The 11,444-nt window shown below is 39.3% G+C and overlaps 1 protein-coding gene across 1 annotated transcript in view; it reads left to right on the top strand.

Moving 5' to 3' along the window:
* The window catches only part of LOC129148280 (ankyrin repeat domain-containing protein 26-like), a 40,723-nt gene that overhangs the window by 13,625 nt on the left and 15,654 nt on the right, over positions 1-11,444 (top strand). Inside the window, exons 5-6 of the mRNA XM_054713010.1 lie at positions 3,790-3,951; positions 10,739-11,023. Of these exons, the coding sequence (XP_054568985.1) occupies positions 3,790-3,951; positions 10,739-11,023 (447 nt within the window). The remainder of the gene's footprint in view (positions 1-3,789; positions 3,952-10,738; positions 11,024-11,444) is intronic.

The raw sequence follows: 11,444 nt of genomic DNA, 5'->3' as shown, positions 1-11,444 counted from the left end.
GCTCCAGCTCTGGAAAAACAGCCCAATCAGTTCCTCCAGGCCCCAGAGAGCACTGAGCTGGTACTGAGAACAACTGGGAGCTCTTACTCCCTGGATTTTATTCCGGCTCCCTTTGGGTCCTCTTTCTTTCTTTTTCTTTTGTGGTTCTTAATCTTCATCAGAGGATATTTTTTCCCATTGTTTTTTTAGAGAGAGTAGAACGCAGGGAGGAATGGGGAAGAGAGAGAGAGAGAGGGCGGGAGGGAGAAAGACAGAGAAAGAAAGAAACATTGATGTGAGAGAGATACATTGATTGGTTGCTTCCCACATGTACAGCAACTGGGGCCAGTAATTGAACCTGCAACCCAGGTACATGCCCTTGACTGGGAATCAAACCTGTGACCCTTTGGTGTGTGGGCAGACACTAACACTGAGCCACCGGCGAGGGCTGGGTACTCTTACTTAATTTTATTTCTATTCTTTTTTTACATTGCTATTGCTACCCTCCCTGTAAGCTTCTTCTTCTGGACTGGACTCCTCCTTGTCTCCCTATTGCTTCCCCTTCCTAAAGCTGGTTTTGGTCCTTGGCTTCCCACCATCCACCCCACCTCATTACAAATACCCCTACCTAGATAACGCTCATCTCTACTTACTATCCTCATGACAGAGCATAAAGTAACCAGCATCTGCAGTGTCCTTCAGACCACACTGCATCTCTAAGCCTTTGACAAGCACAAGCATGTCCCAGTGTCTCCGTGAAGAATGCAGATGTTTATCTTCACAGTCTCTCCTTATCTCTCTATCTGATCAGTGTTCTCCAAAGGTCTCTGGCATCAAGTTCCTTCCTCTCTATTTCTATCACCAACATCTTGTCCCAATTTCTGCTCATGTCACACCTGAACATCACCAGTTGCTCAGGTTAGGCAAACCATGAGCTGTGGGCCAAATCCACCCATCCACCCAGAACCCCACAGCTCAGGCTGCCACAGCACCTGCTTCCTGCTAACCCCCGGTGAGCCTCTGATCTAGGTACAGGGCTCCTTGGGGTGATTTGTAAAGAAGGAATTTCTAATGTGCCATGCAGACCTCCAAAAGCAAGGTCTGGTGAGGCAGTTAGGGACGCGGGAGGGGAGGCTCATAGGTAAGTGATGCATGTGGCTGCCATCAGCTCACCCTCCGCCTCATGCTGCTGTGTTCACCCGGTGCCTGAGTCCTCTGTCCAGCCCTGACCACAGCCCAGCAGCCCCGCAGCATTCGGCATGGGCCACTGCATAGAGCGGGCAGCCCTGGCAGCGGGGAGGCTGTGCCTGAGAGTGGTTTTGTTTTAAGTAAAAACAGTGAATTGCCCATGAAACTTTAAGAGGTTAAGTTCTAGATTGTTAATAGGTATAGATTGATATTAATAAGTTAGTTTTACACTGACATAATAATAATTTCAATCTTTCTGTCACCACATTTCAATACCGTTAGAAAGCGAGAAAATGCTCTAACTAAACTGAGTATTTTGAAATTAAGATTCAATTAAGTTCTGATTTCTCAGATGAACTGAAGTGTAGATGCTGTATCTCATAGTATCTTTCCTCTGTAGCATCTGATACATTTCAGTTGGTATAAGGTTATTTTTATTCATGCCAATTTGAATAAAATTTCAAAATATTTTAGACTCAAGTAATATATTCATATTACAGGCTCAGTGCACAAAATTCATGCACTGGGGTGGGTGTCCCTCAGCCCAACCTGCACCCTCTCCAGTCTAGGATCCCTTGGGGGATGTCCAACTGCCTGTTTAGGCCCACAGGGATTGGGCCTAAACAGGCAGTCGAACATCCTTTTCAAATTCAGGACTGCTGGCTCCCAACTGTTCGCCTGCTGCCTGAGCCTGATTGTCCCTAATTGCTTTTGCCTGCCAGCTGATCACACCCTAACCACTCCCCTGCCAGCCTAATCAATGCCTAACTGCTCCCTGCCAGCCGGATCGTCCACAACTGCCCTCCCCTGACAACCTGGTCACCCCCCAAATGCCCTCCCCTGCATATTGCCTCTTTATTAGATAGGGTTTTTTTCTTTAACATATCAGACAGCTCTTACTGTTTGTTGTGTGTCAGTGGATGGAGCATTGGCCTGCAGACTCAAGGGTCCCAAGTTCCATTCCAGTCAAGGGCATGTATCTTGATTGGGGACACATACCAGTGGGGAGTGTGCAGGAGGCAGCTGATCAATGTTTCTCTCTCATAGGTGTTTCTAGCTCTCTATCACTTTCCCTTCCTCTTGGTAAAAAATCAATAAAGTGTATATTTTTTTAAAAAAGAAACATTTAAGATTCCTCCATATCTGCCTGGCTGTTGTGACTCAGTGGTTGATACCCCAGGCTGCCGCCGCTAGCAGGGGCATCATGCTGTGGGGGTGTATACCCCTCCCAGGCTGAGACCCTAGGCTGTTGCTGCTCAGAGGGGATCACGCAGTGGGGAGTGAATTTTTTTAAAGGGTCAGGAGGGCCTCTGGGCAGCATTCTGCCAGGCCACTTAGTCTGAAGGCTCTCAGCGGTAGCCCTCCCTGAGACTGGGGCACTCAGGCGGGGCTTGGAGGACTGGGCATCACCATCTTGTGGCTATGGGCACCGCCACTTTGTTTTGGAGTGATGGTTAATTTGCATAATACTCTTTTATTAGATAGGATGACCTCTCAACCCTTTTAAAGGCATCTACTTAAATCATAATTTGGGACAAATGTGATGAGTTTTAGCAACTCTACTTGATTTAATCTTTCCACTACTAGTTTCAATTTTCTTTGAATATTTTTACAAATAATTTGCTCTTATTTCTCATTTCAAGGCCTAATTACTATCTTTTGGAGATAAATTTTTCCAAAACAAAGAGAATTGTAGCTCTCTGTGATTTCCTCATTTGGCATTGGGTCTCTATTTTAGACTGGGGAGGATTGGCAGGGTTTATGTGTAGTAAGAGTCTTGGTGAAGGCTTGGTTAGCTAGGACCTTGAAGGCCATTGGAATGACTTCAGTTTTCTTCTAAGATAGGAACCTATTGGAGGATTTGAGCAGGGGATTGAATATGTGAGGTTAATTAAAGCCTCTGGTTGAAAACTAAATAAAAAGAGAATAGTTTCCACATTATTGAATTTACTACCAGTTGCCCCATCTACATGCTCTATTCTCTTTGAGATGTCAGTAGATGTAAAGCTTTGAGATTTCATGGTGGGGTGGGAGGGGGAACAAAGAGTGGGGCTGTCTAAATAAATACTGATTAGGCAGAAGGATTACGTTTTCTATGTCTTTAACCTAATAAAGCAAAAGCAAACAGGAGTATGTCCATATGAGGAAAAGAAGGCAAATTGATGTAGACTGTGATATTTTTCCAGTTATATATTATAACTAGAGGCCCGATGCATGAAATTCATGCAAGAGTAGGCCTTCCTTCCCTGGCTACCAGCACCAGCTTCCCTCCAGCTCCTGGGACCAGGGCTTTCCTCCCTCCAGCTGCCAGCAGGCACCTGGGACCTGGGCTTTCCTGGCAGCCCCGGCTTCATCCTGAAGGACTTATGGTCTAATTAGCATATTACACTTTTACTATGGTAGATAATAATATATGACTCTAACAAAGTACATCCAGGGTATGGCAAAAGGTGGTTTATAGTTGTTTGTATGGGGAATAATATAATAATTAGTCAATAACAATACAAGAATAAACTCTGTAAACCTTTTGCCCAATTATTTATGTGACGTTATACATTATATTATTAACATAATATAATAATAATGTGATTAATAAAATCAGTAACAGAAATATCTCACTAGGCCATTGTGAGGCAACTTCAAGAAGAACTGGCCGTTGTGAGACAACCTCAACAAAAAATATCTATGATAGAGGCTTCACTGGAGGTTGAATCATGTCATCCTGTGCATGTACAAGATAAGACACATGACTTCAAGAAGGAACTAGATCAAAGCAGAAGTCAAGTATGTATGATATTTAATCTGTCATCAGTTAATCTATAGCTGGTTAAATAATATAGAGTGTTTTATGATACTACTTTGCATGGACAACTTTCTTTTGCATTTTCATTGTGCTTAATTTATTATAATTGTATTATCTTTATAATTAACTTATTTCTTAAACCTAGCTATTATGCTGTCATTTGTATTTTATGTTTTTCTTATAATATTTACTCTTACGAAAGTTGATAATTATGCATCATTCTTCATAAAAGCCAAGAGGGTTTTTTTTCTACTAAATAATAGTTTTAGTGACATCTCCATTATCATGATGAGGCATCCAGACAAAATCAGAGGATGATGCTTAATGGAATGTTCTGGAGCTTTTTTTTTTATTTCTTCATTTTGGTGAATGAATATGCAATAGATTTCAGAATAATTTGTATAAGAAGGTTATTCTACAAACCACTTGAAATAGGCATATCCTTCATTTTCTCTCACTTAGAAATATTATGAAAGCATGGAAATGTTCAGATCATTGTAGTATGTACATCCACAACCAATAATTAAGAAAATTCAACCTAGATCCACTAATGGATATATTTTTAAAAACTGTATTGATATAATTCACACATTATACAATTTTCCTATTTAAATTATGCAATTCAGTATTTTTAAATATAATCAGAGAGTTGTGCATCTACCACCTCAGTCAATTACATAATATTTTTATCACTCCAAAAACAAACTACACACCACTTAGCAGTCACTACCAGCTCCTCATCGTGCCCTGCACCAGGCAAATAACAATCTCATTTCTGTCTCTATAGATTAGCCTATTCTGGATATTCTGGATATTTCATGTTTATGCAACCACACAAATTAAAGTCCTTTGTGATTGGCTTCTTTCACTTAATGAAATATTTTAAAGGTTCATCCACATTATGGCACATAACAATATTTTATTTACTTGTTTGTTTTTATTGCCCAACAATACTTCATCGTGTGGCTCTTCCGATTATCCATTCATCACTTGATGGAACTTTGCATTCTTTTCACTTTTTGGCTGTTAGTAATTCAACTATGAGCACTATTGTTCCAGTCATTGTGTGAACATATGTTTTTTCTTTTCTTGTCATGGGATTTTTATCCTCTGAGATACCTGGGCTGATTTCAGCATCTCTCAGACTTTACTCATGCTGTTCATTCTGTCTTTTCAGTTTCTATTGCTCGTACCTAATCCTATATCTATTTTGACCTGGCTCTCAATCTCCCCTCCATGAAGTGTTCTCTGTCCCAACTCTCATTTACCTCATTCATTTCAGCACTTGTCTTCTCATCTCTGCAGAATATTTTAGCCCTTAATTCCCCATTGTCTTAATTTTCTTCACAAGAGATAATCTTGTATTTCTATGTATTAATTTGTCTGTGGGGCATATTGTTTGATACTTGAGGCCCAATGCATGAAATTTATGCAAGAGTAGACCTTCCTTTCCCCGGCTGCCAGCAACTGCTTCCCTCCAGCATCTGGGACCCGGGCTTCCTCCCTCCAGCCACCAGCAAGCACCTGGGACCTGGGCTGGCTTCCCTCCAGCCACCTGCAGGCACGCGGCACCTAGACTTCCCTCCAGACCCAGGTTTATCCAGAAGGACATTCAGAATGATGTCTGGAAGGATGTCCAGACTAATTAGCATATCACCCTTTTATTATTATAGATAAGGGTATTATCTTTGTATAAACTGAACATATTTGAGCTTAACTATTGTTAAGATACAATTAAAAACTTTATATCACTGGGGGTCTTGGAATTCAAACCCAGATATTTGATGAACACAATGTTAAGGTAAAGAGTCTGAATTGGCAAGAAGAAGATAGCTCTAGTTTTCCCAAGCCTTCAAACAATATAATTGAGTAAAGCTGTGGAAAGAACTTCAGAAGATTTTTATAGATCAGGTATCTATGAAATAAGAAATTATTATTATTATTAAAGGCAAATAATTGATAATCTGACACTTGCAAAAAAACGTTTGCATTGTAAAAGGAAAATAAGACAGAGAATGCTGGTCAATATTCTAAGGGTGAAGGTGCCCCCAAACTCAGAACATAACAGTAGTACATTCAAAGTAACACCAATAAGAATCAACATAATATGGACAGGATTTGTTATCTATCAGGATGATCCATGTCATTCATGGTTTATGAGTGTGTGGTTGAGGTTATTGTTTATGAGGAGCAAGAAGGGAGAAAGAAAAGTACAGATGACCGAAGTTAAGGGGTCAAGGCCAGAAATGTTGATTAGGGAATCTGGTTTGAAGTGTTGAGAGTTAAGGATCTCTGAGAAAATTATAAGAAGGGAATAGACTGCTCTCTAGAAATCTGAATCTTTTTTACTTGAGTCTGAGGGCCAACGCTCTATCCACTGAGCTTAACTGCTTAGGGCTGAAGCGAGCACATTTTTTAAAATATATTCATCATTTGATGAACCTTTGGGTTACTTCCACTTTTTGGTGTTGTTACTAATACTTCTATAAACATTCATGTCCAACTTTTTATGTGAACATATGTTTTCATTCTCTTGGGAATATAATTCCAAATGGAATTGTTGAATAAGATCGTTAGCCTTTTGAGAAACTGACAGAGTGTTTTCCACAATGGCTGTGCCATTTTGCATTTTCATTGACAGTGTATGAGTGTTCCCATTTCTCCACATTCTTGCTCACACTTGCCATTACCTGTTTTTTGATTGTTGTCATCCTAGTGGGTGTGAAGTGGCATCTTATTATTGGTTTTGATTTGCAATTTTTTAATGATTAATGATGTTGACCATCTTTTCACATGCTTATTATCCATTTGCATATATTCTTTGAAAAACTATCTATTCAATTCCTTCACCCATTTTTTATTGGATTGTCTTTTTATTATTGAAGTGTAAGAGATGTTTAAATATCCTACATACAAATCTCTTATTAGAGAAAGAATTTTCAAACATTTCTTCCATTCAGTAGCTCACCTTTTCATTTTCCTGATGGTGCCTTTTAAAGCACAGAAGTTTTTGATTTCGATGAAGTCCAGTTCATCTATTTTTGTCTTTTGGTTTCACATCTAAGCTTGAAGTAAGGCAGAGGAAACATTGTATTTAAATGGTGCCAAATCCAGTCATGAAGATATACACCTATATTTTCTTCTAAAAGTTTTATAGTTTTAGCTTTTATATTTTGAGTTAATTTTTATTCATGGTCTGAGGTAGAGGTCTAATTTTATTCATTTGCAAGTGGATATCCAGCTGTCCCAGTATAATTTGTTAAAAAAGACTATTCATATCTGATTTAATTGTTGGGCACCATTGTCAAAAAACACTTGGCCATAAAGGTGAGGGTTAATGTTTGAATTCCCCCTTCTACTTCACTGATGAATAAGTCTTTCCTCATGCCAGTAAAAAATCAAATTTTATGAGTATCTTTCCCAGTCATCTTGCATAGTACCAGCTGTTCTATGTAATAATAATAAAAAAGTCAGTGTAGTGGAATGTTTCTACCTCTACTTTTATGGAGATGTCTTGTTTCTTGATAAAGCCTATGGCCAGCTTATGTTTTGCTGATTCTGTGACATGATGGGAAAGTAGGCTTACAAATATAATACCAATCCTTTTTTCTCCATTCAAACCTTAAACCTCTAACCCTGTGCCTCCCACTTCACTTCCATTTCCATGAAATCTTGGTCACAGGATCTGCTGGCTTAGCCATTTTCTTAATTGTGTTTAACTCATAATTCATAGACTTGCCAGTAGATTTCACTGCCTGGGGAGGAGTAGGTTAAAATCTGGACTGCTACCTTTCCTCTTTAGAAAGACCTGAACTTGAAATCTCAAATCGTTTTATATATATATATATATATTTATATATATTTATATATATATATATATTTCAGAATAAGAGAGAGAGAGAGAGAAACAGCAATGAAGAGAGAGAATCATTGATAGGCTATCTCCTAAACACTCCCTACTGGGGATTGAGCCTGCAACCCAGGCATGTGCCTTTGACCTGAATTGAACCTGGGATCCTTCAGTCTGCAGGCTGATGCTCTCTCCACTGACCCAAACCAGCTAGGGCTGAAATCTCAAAATTTTAAGCCAATTTGTTTCCCATGGAGAAAAACTGTGGTATAACATAAGCAGGCTTGAAATAAGATAGAGGAGAAAATGTATTTAAATGGTGCCAAAAGGCATTGCAGTTGTTTGCCACTGAGATGAAAATGATTTTATAATCTTATGTTTCCTCACCGAGGAAAGGAAAGCTTACTCCTAACTTTGGAGTGCTTCTCTGTAGCCCTTGGCTTTTGGCTCTGAGACTCTGCTTTGTTCTTTTCATAAGAAACTAGTGGCCTGGTACATGAAATTCATGCACATTAAAAGGGAATTAATTAGAGGAAATATTTTAATATCGCTATTTGGCCTTTCTCTATAATAGAAGTGTCAGAGATGGAAGAAAAGTAGTAAAATGTACATGAAAATCTCCCTCCTGTCAGAGTCTAGGGTGCGCTGTGGTACCTAGAGTCAAGGACGGGCTCACCAGCCATACTTGCTTTGAAAATGCAGGTGACCCAGACCTGGCCTGCCTCACTCCCATTGGGTCAGACCCAGGATGGCCTCCAATCCCTCTACCTGCCCAGGCTCCATGCAGCCTCAGATCCCTGCTGTTTGGTCGTGATGTTACAGAGTCCCAGATAATTTGCATATTCCTCTATTATATCGATAGATGACCTGTGCTTGCAGCTCTTTTTGCAGCCTGCTTCCTCCCTGTGGATCATCTAAGGCCCACAGGCTCTTTTGATTGTGTATTGTCTTGGTCTCTCTTAAAGAGGCGGAGCTAGCAGGCAGGGTTTCCCTTACTAAAATTCTCTTAGAAGCTTTGAGTGTCCAGTTAATTTTTTTGGGATTCATGGCATTCGAAAAGCTACCTGACAACTAGTTTTCAGATAAGCTCTTCACCTTGGGCTTCCTGGAGGTGTTATAGCACAGTGTCTTTAACATCCTTACATTCTGAAAATCCTTAAAGGACTTTGAGGCACTACATAAATGTTTCTGAGGTTTTAAGGAGTTTTGTAAATGTTGGCTTCATCCTGAGACCATGTTTTCCTGGAACACCCTGGATTTGATGTTACCCAGAGCCATTTCTTTATTTTAGCATTATTTGACAAATGGACAGTTGGAAGAAGGTATAAATAGGAAATGGATATTTGAAACCCATCAATCCAGGTTCATTTTTTTATAATTGTCCTTCTTCAGCTTATCTTTCTCCTTGATTTCACTTTAACCAGCTTCCTAGCGAGAATACCTGTCACCTTCATTTCAGTGTCATTGTGTTCACTTGCCCAGAAACCCTTGCTGTCAGCCTCCTCGGGAGCCATCAGGCCTCCACTCAGCGTTTCTTAGAGGCCCTTTTGGTTTTCATTCTCACACTTCTCTACATTATGTCAGGTTCCCCCGGCCTCATGTTAAAAGGGACTCCCACACATGTGTGTGTGTTTCTTTTTAGTGTCAATACCCTGTTTTTAATGTCAGTACCTGTGCCAGTTACTTATTGCTGCTTAATAACCCCCTCCAAACCTCGTGTCTTAAAGCAGCATTTACTTGTTCACAAAACTGCAGTGAGGCCAGCTCATTCCTTTTCCACTTGCCACCAGCTGGGATGACCTGAAGCTGGGAAGTGGAATCATAAAGGCTTGTTCATTCATGGGTTTGTCAGGTGCAGCAGGCTTTTATCTGGGAGGTTCGCTGTGCAGTCTCAGCTGGACACAGTGTGAGGACTGGCCACGTGGCATGGGCTTCTTCCTTCTTCACAACACGGTGGCTGGGTTCTCAGGGTGAGCTTCCTGAGAGAGAGAGTCAGATGGCATCCAGATATAAAAGTCACACAGCAGTCACCATATCCTATTCACCAGAACCCAGTTAGCACTGAGGCCAGCACCTATTTAGTGGACAAGTGCCAAAGAATCTGGAGATGTGCTTCAAAAACTTGGCATCCCTCACCTTGTCTTATCAATAACCATGGTATGTGAAGGAAAGTAGTTCTTCCCAAGTCATGATCACTAACATTCCAGCAGGTTTGTTGTTGATGATGATGATGTTGTTTTGTTTACTATGTTCCCTTATTTTGAGAAGTAACAGAGGATTTCAAGATAGGACTATTGGATTAAGCCCCCACCCCTATTTTTTTTTTTATTCTAAAAAATGTAGGGCTCATCTTGCTGGAGTTTTACAGTGAAAAATGTGATTTATCTGTAGCCCAGGGAATCCTTTCTTCTTGGAATGCAATTCAAATGAGCATCAAACATTTGTAGTTCAGTACAAGACTTACGGCATTAGAGTCTATATTTATAAGACTAATTAATTAGTCTCCTTTTGAAAGTCTTTCTTTGGGAGGCATGTGTTGATTCAGTCCTGAATACCTCAACATGATATCCCTAAAGCTTTTTTTAAAGGTTACAAAGTGTTAAGATGGGGGAAGAGGAAAGGGACTTTCTCCTAAACGGCCGCATATAGATATTTTGTGGAGGAAAGACATGAAACAGTCATAGAAAAAAAATTATAAAATTAAGTGCAGACGTTTTGTGGCAAAGATGACAACAGCAAATATACTTTTGTGACTCCTGGTCATTTTAACTTTGGTCTTGATTCTGAATAATTTAAGGTTCCACATTTGAAGACTCTACCAATATACAGGTAACATTTTATTGCAACTGAATTCATTTCAAAATTTCATACTGGTGTCCACACCTTCATAATCAAACTATATTCTTTTATTCATGCAGAATGACGAGCTTATAGAAAAACTGCAACCTGCATCTTCAAAATGTATAGATCAGGATGAAGAAAAGACGCCTCAACAGCAGTTAGCAATGGAAGCACTTCTAAAGGAATGTGAAGAACTAAAGAATACAGCAGAGAAATGGGAACAAGAAACAGTAAACCTCAGAACACATATGGAAATGAATATGGTAGAATCCTGTGAAGCAGAAGAGTATAAAAAGAAGATTGAAGAAAGAGCAAGACAGGATGTAGCAGACAATTTTAAACAAGTCTATTCATTTTTACAGGTTAATTTATTGATTTAATGTGCTTTAATTCATTTCACTGCAAATTACCTTTTGGATAAATACAGTATTTTTGCCTTTCCTCTTCTTCCATTAATAGCAATTTATTCTGTATATTTCTGGAAGGAAGGTGGCATTTGTTTTTCCTTTACAGTATTTCAGTTTCCATCCTTATTATCACTAAATTGATATTTCCAAATGATTCGAAATAGAGGATCATTTTATTTTTAAGACCAGTTGATGTAAAACAAGACTACCAGGAAGAATTGGTAAAAAACGTGATTAAGTTATATGTTTTACTTTTAAAATTTTAAGCTAATTCTATTATTCTTTGAATGATCAGATTACATGTGTACTAATAGAAGAATATTAATTTTATAGCTCAGATTACATTCAGTGGACATTGTTGATAACTTTTTAAAAT

Source organism: Eptesicus fuscus, chromosome 24 (genome assembly GCF_027574615.1).
Source record: "Eptesicus fuscus isolate TK198812 chromosome 24, DD_ASM_mEF_20220401, whole genome shotgun sequence".
Taxonomy (NCBI): domain Eukaryota; kingdom Metazoa; phylum Chordata; class Mammalia; order Chiroptera; family Vespertilionidae; genus Eptesicus; species Eptesicus fuscus.
Note: the sequence above shows the minus strand (reverse complement) of the source record. Positions and strands in the feature narration are given on the sequence as shown.